The 12,599-nt window shown below is 41.6% G+C and overlaps 1 protein-coding gene across 1 annotated transcript in view; it reads right to left on the reverse strand.

Moving 5' to 3' along the window:
* Positions 1-12,599, reverse strand: part of ece2a (endothelin converting enzyme 2a) — a gene marked incomplete at its 5' end in the record, with an annotated part of 66,956 nt that overhangs the window by 27,661 nt on the left and 26,696 nt on the right. Inside the window, one exon of the mRNA XM_079217136.1 lies at positions 5,159-5,442. Within this exon, the coding sequence (XP_079073262.1) occupies positions 5,159-5,442 (284 nt within the window). The remainder of the gene's footprint in view (positions 1-5,158; positions 5,443-12,599) is intronic.

Below are 12,599 nucleotides of genomic sequence, written 5' to 3' on the forward strand. Positions count from 1 at the left end.
TGTGTGTGTGTGTGTGTGTGTGTGTGTCCTAATATGAATGTTCCCCTGGGGCCGTCTTCCCGGCAGGCATCCAAGCTTCCCGGTAATGGAGCACGGGAGAACTCTCCACAGGAGGAGACAGGGACAACCAATCAATGTCAATGAATGTTTCTCACTTTATGCATTAAACCAGCTAACGAGGATGTCATGACATCCTCGTTATGATAGGTAGGTGGGTATACAGTGTTTTCCAATACATTAGGCCATTGAAAGTGGGGATACCTTAGGAGTGTGGGGTTTGTCCAACCAGGGCGCACCCCACGGAACAGAAGATCTCTTGGCACTTCAGCCACATCAACACCAGAGAACCCCCCCCAAGTGAGTTTACCTTTGGTTACCACAATCTATTTGTCACGAAAGAGAAGATCAAATGGTCTCTAGATCATCAGAAAAGCATCTGAAAAAAACAGAAAAAATAAATAAAGGTATCAATGACTTAAGCATATCTTGACAGCAAAGACGGAGGAAAGCGAAAAGGCAAGTGCAGTTTGTTTAAGACCCATACAGCTTCACCGGGACTTTCCCCGGCCAACACAGATCTGGCGCTCCATCCAGTTTGAAGCCAGAGGTAGTTCCTGCGGGATGCACACAGCACCCCCGAAGTCATGAGGAACAGAATGTCCGCAAACCTAGAAAACCAATTTGAAGGAGCCCATGTGGCAGGAAATCCAAGACCTCATCCAAAAAGCCAAAGCATCAGCTGGCCCAGCCAAAAGCGGTATTTCTCATAAGGTCTACAAGAAATGCCTTAAACGTCTCCAGAGGTTGTGTAAGATCATGAGAAAGACCTGGGCCAAAGGCACGAGTCCATCAAGCTTGACATTGGCAAAGAGATGCTTTGTTCCAAAGGAGTATGGTTCCTCCACAATTTACCTGTTGAGGACAATCTCCCTCCTGAAAGTGGAATGCAAGATGTTCTTCTCTGTAAGAAGGCTGACTTCTTACATGATGCAGAACCACTACAGCAACACATCCACCCAGAAGGGTGGTATCCCAGGCTTTTTCAGGGGTTCCTGGAACCAATGGCCAAACAATTTGATAGGCCAAGCTGAAGAAAGCTGGCCTAACAGTTGTCTGGTTAGACCTTACAAACACCAACTGTTCAATTCCACAAGACCTTATCCAAGAAGGACTCTATAACTTCTACATCCCAGTGACTAAATACTACATGCCAGCATTTATCCCATTCACACACATTCATGCACTGATGGCAGAAGCTGTCATACAAGCTACGACCTGCTCATCAAGATCTATTCTAAAGCTCATTTCACACATACCGACGGCACAACCTTTGGAAGCAATTCGGGTTTCAGTATCTTGCCCAAGGACACTTCAACATTCAGACTGGAGAAGCCATGGAGTGAACCTCCGATCTTCTACCAAAGACCAGAAATAAAATGTTTGATTTAAAGAAGTCCTGAATTGAGTCTGAATTGATCTAACAGAGCAGGTCCCCATGGACTTATAATTTGTAGCGTGGAGGATTCTAATTTCTTGGCACCAAACTAACACATTTGGTCTTAACAGAACACAACTCTCTTCAAAACATTTTTACTTTCTCAGTTCTAAAGTGTTTCCCTCATATGTTGCACACAATATACTGACAATATGGAGAATTACCAAACTTATAAACGTGGCTAAAATTCTAGACCTTGCATTATCAACAACCTCCACTGTAAAATGTATTACCTTCACGTACATAAAACATTTTTTTAATGTTAAACCACTGATTTATATTTACTACCTTAAACAGAACTGAAAAACATTTTAAGATAACTAGCCCTTGCCTAATAATGACTAATCTTTACCTCTTTGAGCAAGACTAAAGGTTAGCAATTAAAAGTGTTAGTCTGAAATGATATCCAATAAAAGAGTCTCCATAGCAACAGTAAAAGTGATTCACAGAGCATGTCAGGCTGTGAAATAAATTTCGCACCTCAGTGCACCAAGGCCTCTGCTGTGAGATGTTGTTTGTGTGTGTGTTTGTAACAAAAATAAAACTGTATTTGTTGGTACAGCTATTGTTCCATGTTTCTAGATAGAGTCTGTCCTTGACAGGCTCCAGTGATGACTCTGTGAGGACATTTTTGTAGTTCTGCATATTCTGGTGCATTTTATTTGTTTGTTCTGTGGCTTCGTGCCATGCTATCTAATGGATTTGCACAGTTTGTTTTAATGCTGATAAGTGCTTTAGATTGTTGATTGTCATGTGTATATTTCTTGGTTTTTACTTAAACACTATGTATTTTGTTAGGAAACGCTTACAGGGCATATTTTAGAATATAGTGTGCGTTTCTTTTTCCTCTTCCCATCGGTCTCACACTGGTGCAATACTCATTAGCTTTCTGTCGGCTTCCTTTTTCTCTTCTTCCTGTGCTGTCATGCAGACTCACCCTTTCCTCAATCTCCTCCTTTCAATTCCTCCTTTTCTTTCAGCAAAAGATTCGTCAGAAGCGATTTCCCTGCTTCTTCAGTTTCTTTCTTTCCTTCTCACCTTTCTCTTTCTTCCTCGTCTCCCTTCATCTGTCCCCTTTTCTTTTTATCATTCCATAAGAATGCTTTTTTTGCAAGAAACGAAAGTAGGCTTTGAACGCGCCTCCTACATTTCTGCATAACGCACACATATACAGTAGTCGTGACTTCTGTAACCATATGTGCAAAAAATACACCAGTGAAGAGAGCTATCAACTTCTCTGTGATTACACACTCACCCCGGTATTTGCACACATCGAGATGAAAAACACTCGCAGTGCAGCAGCAAGAGATCATGACACAAACACACATTACCAGCTCTGCACAGCCCTGAGCTGAGAGCAGGTGAGAGAAATATAAGTGGAAACAAGGGGAAAACAGAGTGAGAGGCATACGTGAGAAGAAGAGATGGTGTGAAGGGAAGCAGGTGATGAGGACTGAGAAGGAACTCAAGTCTGTAATGGCTTTCAATCAGGACTGCTTCGTGAGTTCAGCGACACTTCTTTTGAAGGGATGTCAAATCCTCCCATCTGTGCCCCAAACACACTCAGTGATCCTTCTTTAAGACTTCCTTCTGTTCGAGGAAAACACTCAGGACACTGTCTACCTCTTTGTGCATGTCTGTTGCTATAGTCAGACTTTATCCATAAAATCTTGGCCTGTATACAGCACAGTGTATGCCTTTGTTTAGTCGAGAGTCAGGTCCGTGATTAGGCTCGCAGCACTAAATCCTCAGTTGATTTGGGGTGATCAAAAGATCCTTTAAATACTTCAGTATCATCATATTTTTCAGGCCTCATCTTCTCCCAGGGATGCCTGACATAAATGCATGTGATGCATCATGCCTATCCCTTTATTTTAAAAGGGACTTCTAGAAGGTGAGTGTAAGTGACTGCACAGAAATACTTAACGTTTAAACTAAATCCAACTAGCACATCATTTGGGCTTTAATTGACTACTAAGCGCAGATTTGTGAAGCTCTCAAATGTCCAGACACTTTAAGGGGTGGAAGTGACAGTTGTCGACGTCCATTGCATTTAAGGAATTGGCATCCACTGCAGTACAAGGCACCGTCTCTTGTTCTTATACACGTGAATTTCAACTAAATTCATTTAGTTAATTAAACTAAAATTGAAAAAAATAAATTACACCTTCAAATATGGCTGGAATTAAAAAGCTTTTAAAAATATATATTATTATTATAATGTAATGTTATCACTGATTAGTCTGTCAATTCCTTTTCAAATAAAGGAGTCCACAAACCAATGGGTGACATCATGGTGACACCTATGTACAGTCTGTGGCACTAATACACAACATCATGTAATGCCAAATCCAAATCATCAGCATAAACTCTATGCTGGCAGCCTAATAACTGCAACATTTTCAGTAGAATATTCAACTGAAAAGTATCATATTATTTTAATGTATGTATATTAAAAAAAATATCAGGTAAAAAAGCCAGTATTTTTTTCCCTGTTTACATTAGCACTATTATAGTGCATTATTTGCACTACATCCCCTGCCTCCATTAAAATGAATCAAACTATCTGACTTCTCCCATAATGTATTTACTGTAATTATATATTCAGTCTGTGTATACACTACACCTGTAATTACAAACTAAACTTTGAATTATAACTCATTTAGCAGTGCTCCAAATGCAATGAGTACATCATGAGTAATTCTTCCACATTCAGAGCTCGGGAGTCACCTACTTCAGTTGATAAGTGTTCTCTTGTCTTAGTGTGTCAAGGTCAAGCATGGCTAATGCAAAACATTGTCATTGTCACATTGAACAGTGCTGGTTAGTGCTACAGCCAGAAGCTGAAAGGCACTGGACGTCATGTGCGTCAACTGATGGACTGTGGAGATGGAGTGGAAATGTAAAGTGCCACTATTACCGATTTCACTGTCAGGGAGAAGTAATTTACAGATGAACTCTTACTGCAGCAGAGTGTTCAAATCATCATAGGCATGTAAAGACGCTGGTAGTTTGTACAATACTGACTGGTAGAGGACAATAAAATATACAGAATATATGTAAGCTGCTTTCCTCAAGAAAATAAATGCCAGTCTTCCAAAAGAAAAACATCCTCCAACTCTTGAAGCATAGAAGTTAAACCGACTATGGGAGTTGTTGAATCTGACTTGATAAGAGCTGAGCATTTGTTTTTTAACAAGATTGATGTATGCTGTTAAGAAGAACTATTGTCCATAATGTCCCATCCAGTCCAACCAAATCACAGGCCTGAATATGGGAGAGGCATGATGAAAATACAGGCCTATATGTTCAATATGTTTTGTTGGTTTCTTCTAATTGATTAAGAATAAAACAATTATATAAAACTTTTTTCTAAGACTTCATCCAAGTGCTGCTTGATTATCCAACACAGCTGAACTGTAAGGCGCAACTTTTAGCATTCAACCCCATTGAAAAATATGCTGCTTACATTACTCTAATAATGATATTTGAAGTTTGGCATCTTTGTTTCAGAGCGTAAACACAATGACACGGAGCACAACTGCAACATGAGAGCGCTTATGCTAAATTAACTCATTATTGGCAAGGATTTCCAATAACACTTGTGATCTCAATTCAATAAATATTCAACCCTTATCAGGATTCACAGAATTATAACAATACCTCTGTGAGTGCTTGGTGAATGAAAACAGCAACTTGAGGGGACACCTCCCAGGGCGTCTTCTCTACCACCATGATGGCATCCAGCGTGGCCTTCTCTATGATGACATCAAAGGACGCATCGGGAAAGGAGAGCTGGCGCACGTCCATCTGATGCCAGGTCATACCCAGGCAGCCGCTGTGCTTGGCCCTCATCGTACTGATGCACACAGAGGAGTAGTCTATGTTGGTGATGGAGTGGTAGCCGGCACTGTACATGTCACCGCTCATACTGCTGTTTCCACAACCTGAAGGAAAAGAAATAAGAGAGAAAGGAAAAGTGAACCTGAGACATATTTGGAAGAGGAAAGAAGGTCGTGGGAAGTGGTGAGGAAACAGGAGAGGAAGAGCAGAGAGAGGGAGACTGACACCAATATGTCGTCTCTGATGACTCAAATCCCCAATATGTTTTTAGTAAATGATAGTGTGATCAATACAGCAACATATGATTAAGCAGCAAGTTCCTATCATGGCAATAAAGACCGTTATGACTGGGACCACCTCTTGTGATTGATGAGGCACCAACGCACACACAGTCTCCATTTGATCTAGCTGCCGTTCCATCATGAACCGTGAGCCGAGATGGAAACTTCCCACTCCAGAGGACCATATGGGCGCTCATATAAAGTGCATTCAGCGGGGGAGCAGCCTTTTCTGACGTGACCTCAGACTGCACAAAATCTCTCACAAGCAACAAGGTTTCAACTTGTAGCTTGTCACCGGGTGACTGATGGATGAAAGCCAAGGAGGGAGATGAAAGACGACAAAAGAAACGTGAAGATTGCCTCTCGTGTAGCACCGCAAGATGAAAATAATCTACTGAATGCTGCATCTCACCCCTTGGATCAGATGACTCATAGATTGTGTAGACGGAGGAGGAGGAGGAGGAGGAGGAGGAGGATGAGGAGACAAGCAAAAGAAAAAAGGGGAAGGACTGAGTAGGAGGAAGAAATGGAGAAGACATTCACTCTATCTTGATGCACATAATTTTTAGTAAAAGGGGAAGATCATGTTCGTTAGCCTTAGAAATGCTCATGTTATCTTGTACTTGAAAGTCGATGTGCATGTACATCTGTGTTTAAGGGTATCCTCCTGGGAGGGGGTGGGGCTGTGACTTCCGGCTGCATGTTGGCACCGGCACCTCTGTTGGAAACGTGTGGCTGGCGTTTGTTATCACTTGTTATTCGACTAATTACCGGCCTCAAAAAAGCTGTGCGTGTGTGCGTGTGTGTGTGCGCAAACGGGTAAGACCAATATAGTTAGCAGCCTCACACCCTAAACAACACATTTAAGTCTCTGTGCAGCATGTAGAAACCTTACATGTATGTTGTACTCTTGTAATAACGGGTATTGGTCTATCACACATACAGACATGCATAAATAATCGAAATGCAGCAGATATAGGTACTATGAAAACAGAACTAACGTGACATGGAGAGAAGCAACACCAGCCACAAATAAATGAAAACATTGTAGAGCAAGACAAGCCTGTGCCAAATACACTCGACAAGTGATAGAGTGTTTTAGCTGTTCATGCACGCGCGCGTGTGTGTGTGTGCTCCAGACATCAGAGCGCTGGAGGTCCCGTGATGGCTATCCCTGGATGTTGGCTTCAAAACAAGGAGAAAATATTTCAGCGCTGCTTGTCACACTCAAATCCGGCTTTCTTTATGGAGGGCTGGAAGATGAGAGAATGTCTCAGGGTAGAATTACACACACACTCAACAGGTTATTTTAGGTAACCTTAATCTTACTTTACATATGCCAAAAACAAGCAACAGCTTTGGAAAATATGTTTTGCGTTGAGAAGAGGCAGACTGGCAAACCAGAGTTGATTTATAGGCACACTGAAGATTCTTCTCATATCTCACAAAGGGTCAGAAACACCATAAAAAATGGTGGCATCACAAGGACAATCAGGTCAGAAATTCAGAGTAGTGAGGTGATGAGGGTCTGTGGCCCCGCGTCAGGTTTGTTGCAGAGAGTTAAATCCCACCTGCACTCTCAAATCCCCAAGCGTGCCCGACATTGTTTCAGAAGGGTTCCCCCCACTGACACAGCTGTGTGTGTGTGTGTGTGTGTGTGTGTGTGTGTGTGTGTGTGTGTGTGTGTGTGTGTGTTTGTGAGAGAGAGAATGTGAATGTGTGTTTTCTTTTTCCATTGCCCTCGGTTCTGAGGAAGAAGTGCCACATGACAGCTCATTCCTGAAGGTTGTCACGACAATTATAGTTGCCAGGCTGTCATCAAGAACACTACTCTCGTTTTGGGTCAGGGATATCAGCTAGTGCCCCCCGCAACCTCTGACCTTCACACACACACAAACACAAACACACACTTAACAACTAATCTGCACACCAACACACACACACACACACACACACACACACACACACACACACACACACACACACACACACACACACACACACACACACACACACACACACACACACACACACACATCCCAAGAATGAGGTTTGACTGAATCTACTGCATTTATGTCAGTCTATGTCTGTGTATGGGGAGATCATACAGTGTCAGTATAACATGCATTTATCTGAAAAAGGTTTATTCAGGATACTGGGCCAGTCCAGGCTCGACTGGAGCCAGGAGTCTGTTTTTCCTCTCGCTGGAAGCAAGGGAGCTAAAACCTCCTGATAGCGCATCCTAACTGGATTATCCTGAGCGGCACAGAAGGAGACTAATGTTAGAAGTGTCATATCACCTCGTTCTGCTGGCTGTGTGTATGTGATGGAAAATGTGAGTCCTGGTCCTATAAAGTATCATCGGCGCTCATAACAAATCAGCCAAAATAAATTGTGTTGAACATCCATCATCTGCTGTGACGTGTAAACTGTTTGTTAGTTGATGTGTTTGTTGGTCATGTCTATGTATACAGGAAGTTCTGCACAAACAAGGTTTCTTTTAAAATAGGAGAAGACAAAAACCAGCTGCTAGTGCAGAGAGGAATGTTGGCCAAACATAGAAGTGGCTCCTTCCTGCAGACTCAGAGATGCTCCGTCCAAGAATGGTATCAGGTTGCAAGACTGACCAGACGAACCATTGGTATTCAAGAAAAGGCTTGACACGAGTCGCTCACAGGAAAGGACGCCTCAGAGGTAAGCCACTAGAATAACGCAGCATTCCTCTGCTGCTCGTACACAGATGGCTTACCAAGCACCCGGAAACAGGAGAAAGTATTTTCCCTTAATTATACTGTTAAAATGCATTTTTCCAACAAGCTAGTACATCATTCAATCTATAAAGTTGATGTCATACAAATACAAAATGGACATGATTACATAGCAAACATTAGAATTCTAATGGAAAACATTTTTAAAAGTGGAACTGACACCTGCTGATATTTCTGAAACTGTCCACGAGAAATAACCCCATTCAACACTTTGCTCCAGTAAATCATCAAGCTGGTTGTCCATGTGAGTGCTCACCTCATTTATAGCCCAAGCGTATCGGATAGGGTTACAGCAGACTATCCACTGGTAAATATAAACTCAGAAATGTACATTAATGATTACATACAATGTTTGCATGAGCTTGTTTTCCATCGATAAAGTGTTGCTCTTTTACATTGATACTTTATTCAAAAAGGTGCCCAACATTGCACAACCACATCCTTATTTGGAATATAGCAGCAGCCTGTCCTCACAACAAAAACGTCAGCTAAGATTTAAGGTTCCTGTATAGTAATTTAATTAGATTACAGTCAAGCTCCTTGACCTTTATACAACATGCACTGTTGGAGGTTTGACCTTTGGGCTATCAGATGACCCCTCTCCACATAAACAGCGACTCTCCAGAGTCCATCTATGGTCAGGAGGGGTGGTGGGTGGGGAACCCCTGTGAGTGAGCAAGCGGTGTGAAATATCAAAGCTGCTATCTCTGAGGTGAGACAAGCGCAGCAGTGGAAACTCCATGATGTCAGAGGCACGCAGAGTATTCAGTCACGTCCCAGATAGGTTTAGACACATTAAGGATGGGCACTGTGGCCATTGCTGATGAAAGGTGATGTTCCCAGCCCCACCCCCGCACACCACGCAGGCCCTGGGCTAGCCCGAGGTAAACTGATGCCGTGGTGACGCTTCACAAGGTTCACATGCAACTGCTGTAAATGTCAACATGTGAAAAAATAAAAAAGACTGAGTGGATTGTTTGTTTCTGTGTGTGCACATGAACATTAATCATGTGACTGCATGTTAGTGTATGCTGAGCGCTTGTGGGGTCATGGTGTGCTATCCATCAAAAAGTAAACCTTTACTAAGATGCATGTATTTCACAAAAATACATGTAACACATTTTTCCCAGTATACACAGAGGTGAAGCTGATGTTGGTGCAGTTTTCCCTTACAATATGTGATTAAATTTGACTGTGACTGGTCGTGACTGGTCATTCAAAGCCTGCACTCGTGTCACACTTGGCTTTGTTTTCACCAATTATCTCTCACTAATCTGATTAATTAAGCATACTCTATGACAAGCACTTGTTGACATTTACATGCAATCACAGACAAACAAACACATTGTATTCGACCAATATGGACTCTTGAGGCTGGGGTATTCATATTTTAGTAGTTCAAACGACATGTTACCCGACCACCAGGGCCAAAGTATATGAAGTTGTTGATTAGTATAGGTTTTATAGACATATAAACATATGGTGACATATGGTGAACATCAGAAATAGAGACCTTCTGACAGTCGTACCTTGAAGTAATTTGTGGTGTTGCTCTTTAGCTGAGTTCCCGATTAAAAATGAACAGTTTTTGCACAAAGAGTTGTGCTGACTGAAAAGAGAGGGGACACAAGAAGTTATATAAACTAAGGAACAGTGGGTGTGACAGATAAGTCATCATAGAAAGGGAGAAGGAAAAGGAAATACAAACATCGCCAGCTAGCATTAATTTACAGTGATGAAGGGATATTTAAATACACACATGGCTGTGTGTTTGGGGATGATCTGAACAGAGCCTCATCTTTTAATCTAAAGTAGATTTAGATATGCTTTATTTCCATGTCTTTCCAGCAGTTTCAGATGCTCCGTAGAAATTGCATCAGCAGCGAGGCCAGATGAAATTCTCTCAAAAACTCGGCTCTTCCGGCAAGTTCTCCTTACAAGTCCCTTCTTCCCTCCACTCACAAAAGCAACCTCAGTTACGTAACCGGGTGTACGAGATAATTAGGGACTGAATAATTAAATGTGTGCCCGTGACAGTGGGACGGTTTGATGGAGTGTGAGCCTGCGTATGTGAGTATATCAGTGATGGAGGACTTTTGGAAGGACTCCATTGTATGAATATGCCTCTCTGCTGTGGCACGGAGCCGAAAGCTTCTCTCAGATCCAAAAACACCAACAGGCCCGAGGAAGGGGGGGCTTAGTAAATGGCAACGAGAGGAGAGGAGAGGAGAGGAATCTTTTCTCCCGTTATAACCAGAACTAACAGTTATTGAAAGCTAACCACCTCCTTCTTTATATTACTACTTAAGCCTTGTTACCTTCCCGGCAACAATTAATAAAATACCACGAGTCATGGATTTGCGGCACATAACATACACTTTTGAATGTTGGAAGCCGCAGTGCTTTAAACTTCTCCGTCTGCTAAAGAAAGAAAAACACTCAACACGGAAGCTGCAACACTACTGTCTGCATTTTAAGCACTCTCTGTCCTCAGCGAGGTCAAACAACAGATGAAAAAAAGAAAGAAAGCTGTGCTGCAGTGAACACTGGACCGATGGAAGAGCACCAACATGACGACTGGGCAGCGGTCAGACAAAGTGGGAGAGTTGAGAGCAACAGGGGTGGCTAAGAGTAAAGAAAAGACAGAGAGACAGATAGAGAGTGTGGTAGAGAGCCCAAATGATGCAATTTGATCTTGCTGTGTAACTGAATAACTAGTGGACACACACACACACACACACACACACACACACACACACACACACACACACACAGAAAAAACAAAACAAATGCCCCCCCGCCCTCCCCTCCTCCCTTCTCATAATTAATAACGGCACCATGAAGCTATAATAGTAGCTATTTGTATCTCTCTCCCCCCCAGTTTCCATAGCACTGAAGTGGCTCCACAATACTCTCAAGGATTAAGGATGAACACTGTTCTTCCAAGAGATATTCTCTCATTTGCTTTCGATGATGGTGGTGGGTGATGGTCGCTCCTATATATATATATATTTTTTTTTTTTTTCAATAGAGTTATGATCGGGTGACAGCATACACCATATTATATGATTCACTTAATTTTCAAACTCATACCTCAGTCATCACTCATGGTTTCAAAGAGAAAGGAGATGCATGCTTGACATTCTGCACAGACAGTTATGGTCGCCTCAGGATGAATTAGAATAAGATGGCTGCAGACTATTAGCCTCAGTCTTTAAATACCTTCAATGTTCCTCAACATGCAGACACAAGGCTCTCTAAGACAATGTAATGATAGGTTTACATTATGGCCCTGAGTTTGAATTCTTTGGGTTTTGTTTCTGAGAAATTATGTTTTGCTGATTGTTTGGCATGGAAGATGGCACCAAAATAATTCATAATTTCAGTCAAAAAAAAAAAAAAAAAGTTGCCAAATTGCTTCCAAAATGGACTGAGAATCTGAACGTGAATTAATTTTAGTTGCAGATTATATAATCAGTCTTTTCTAAAAAAAATATTTAAAAAGTATCTTTAGGCTTGTGGCTTTTTATTGAAGAACCAGCTATTTTTTGTTTGTACTAATGATTCAACCAGGAGCCTTGAAAGTGCTCCAGCTACCAGGCACCTATCACTGTCGATTGGGAAAATTAATGGGACACTTTGCAACTCCTGTAGGAAGACTCTGCTTTAAATATGCTCTGTATGTATTTATTCATGTTTTTTCTCAGATTGTCCCTCGTAGCTTAAACCTCTGAAGCACAAGCGGTGTCGCAGAGCTTTTTGCTCCTGTCACATTTTAAACTCTGTAGCCTTGTTTTCACTGCAAGTCCTGCACCTCAAAGGAACCGTGGAGGGAACTCAAACACACCTGTTGTGCAGTATAATCATGAAAAACAAATGCAAGTTTAATTTTTGTATAATTCTTTTTACAAAAATTGGAAAAACAATGGAATCTATTGACTGAACCCTCAGTGGTCCAATTATCTATGATCCATACACCAATCCAGCTATACTTTTTTTGTCAAAACAGCTTTAATAAGCAAAATCAAAAATATAAACCACAGCACTTCTTGCACCATCTCAAATTTTTTAAGTTAATGTTTCTGTGTAAATTTAGTATGCTAGTTTGAACACCTATGTGCCGTCCTCTTGGTTTACCTTTTTTTTTAACGCTTCTGGGCTTCCTTTGTTACACTAATTTTCTTTTTTACCCTTGGTGCATTCTGCAGCTGC

The sequence above is a fragment of the Taurulus bubalis genome, assembly GCF_910589615.1.
Source record: "Taurulus bubalis genome assembly, chromosome: 1".
Taxonomy (NCBI): Eukaryota; Metazoa; Chordata; class Actinopteri; order Perciformes; family Cottidae; genus Taurulus; species Taurulus bubalis.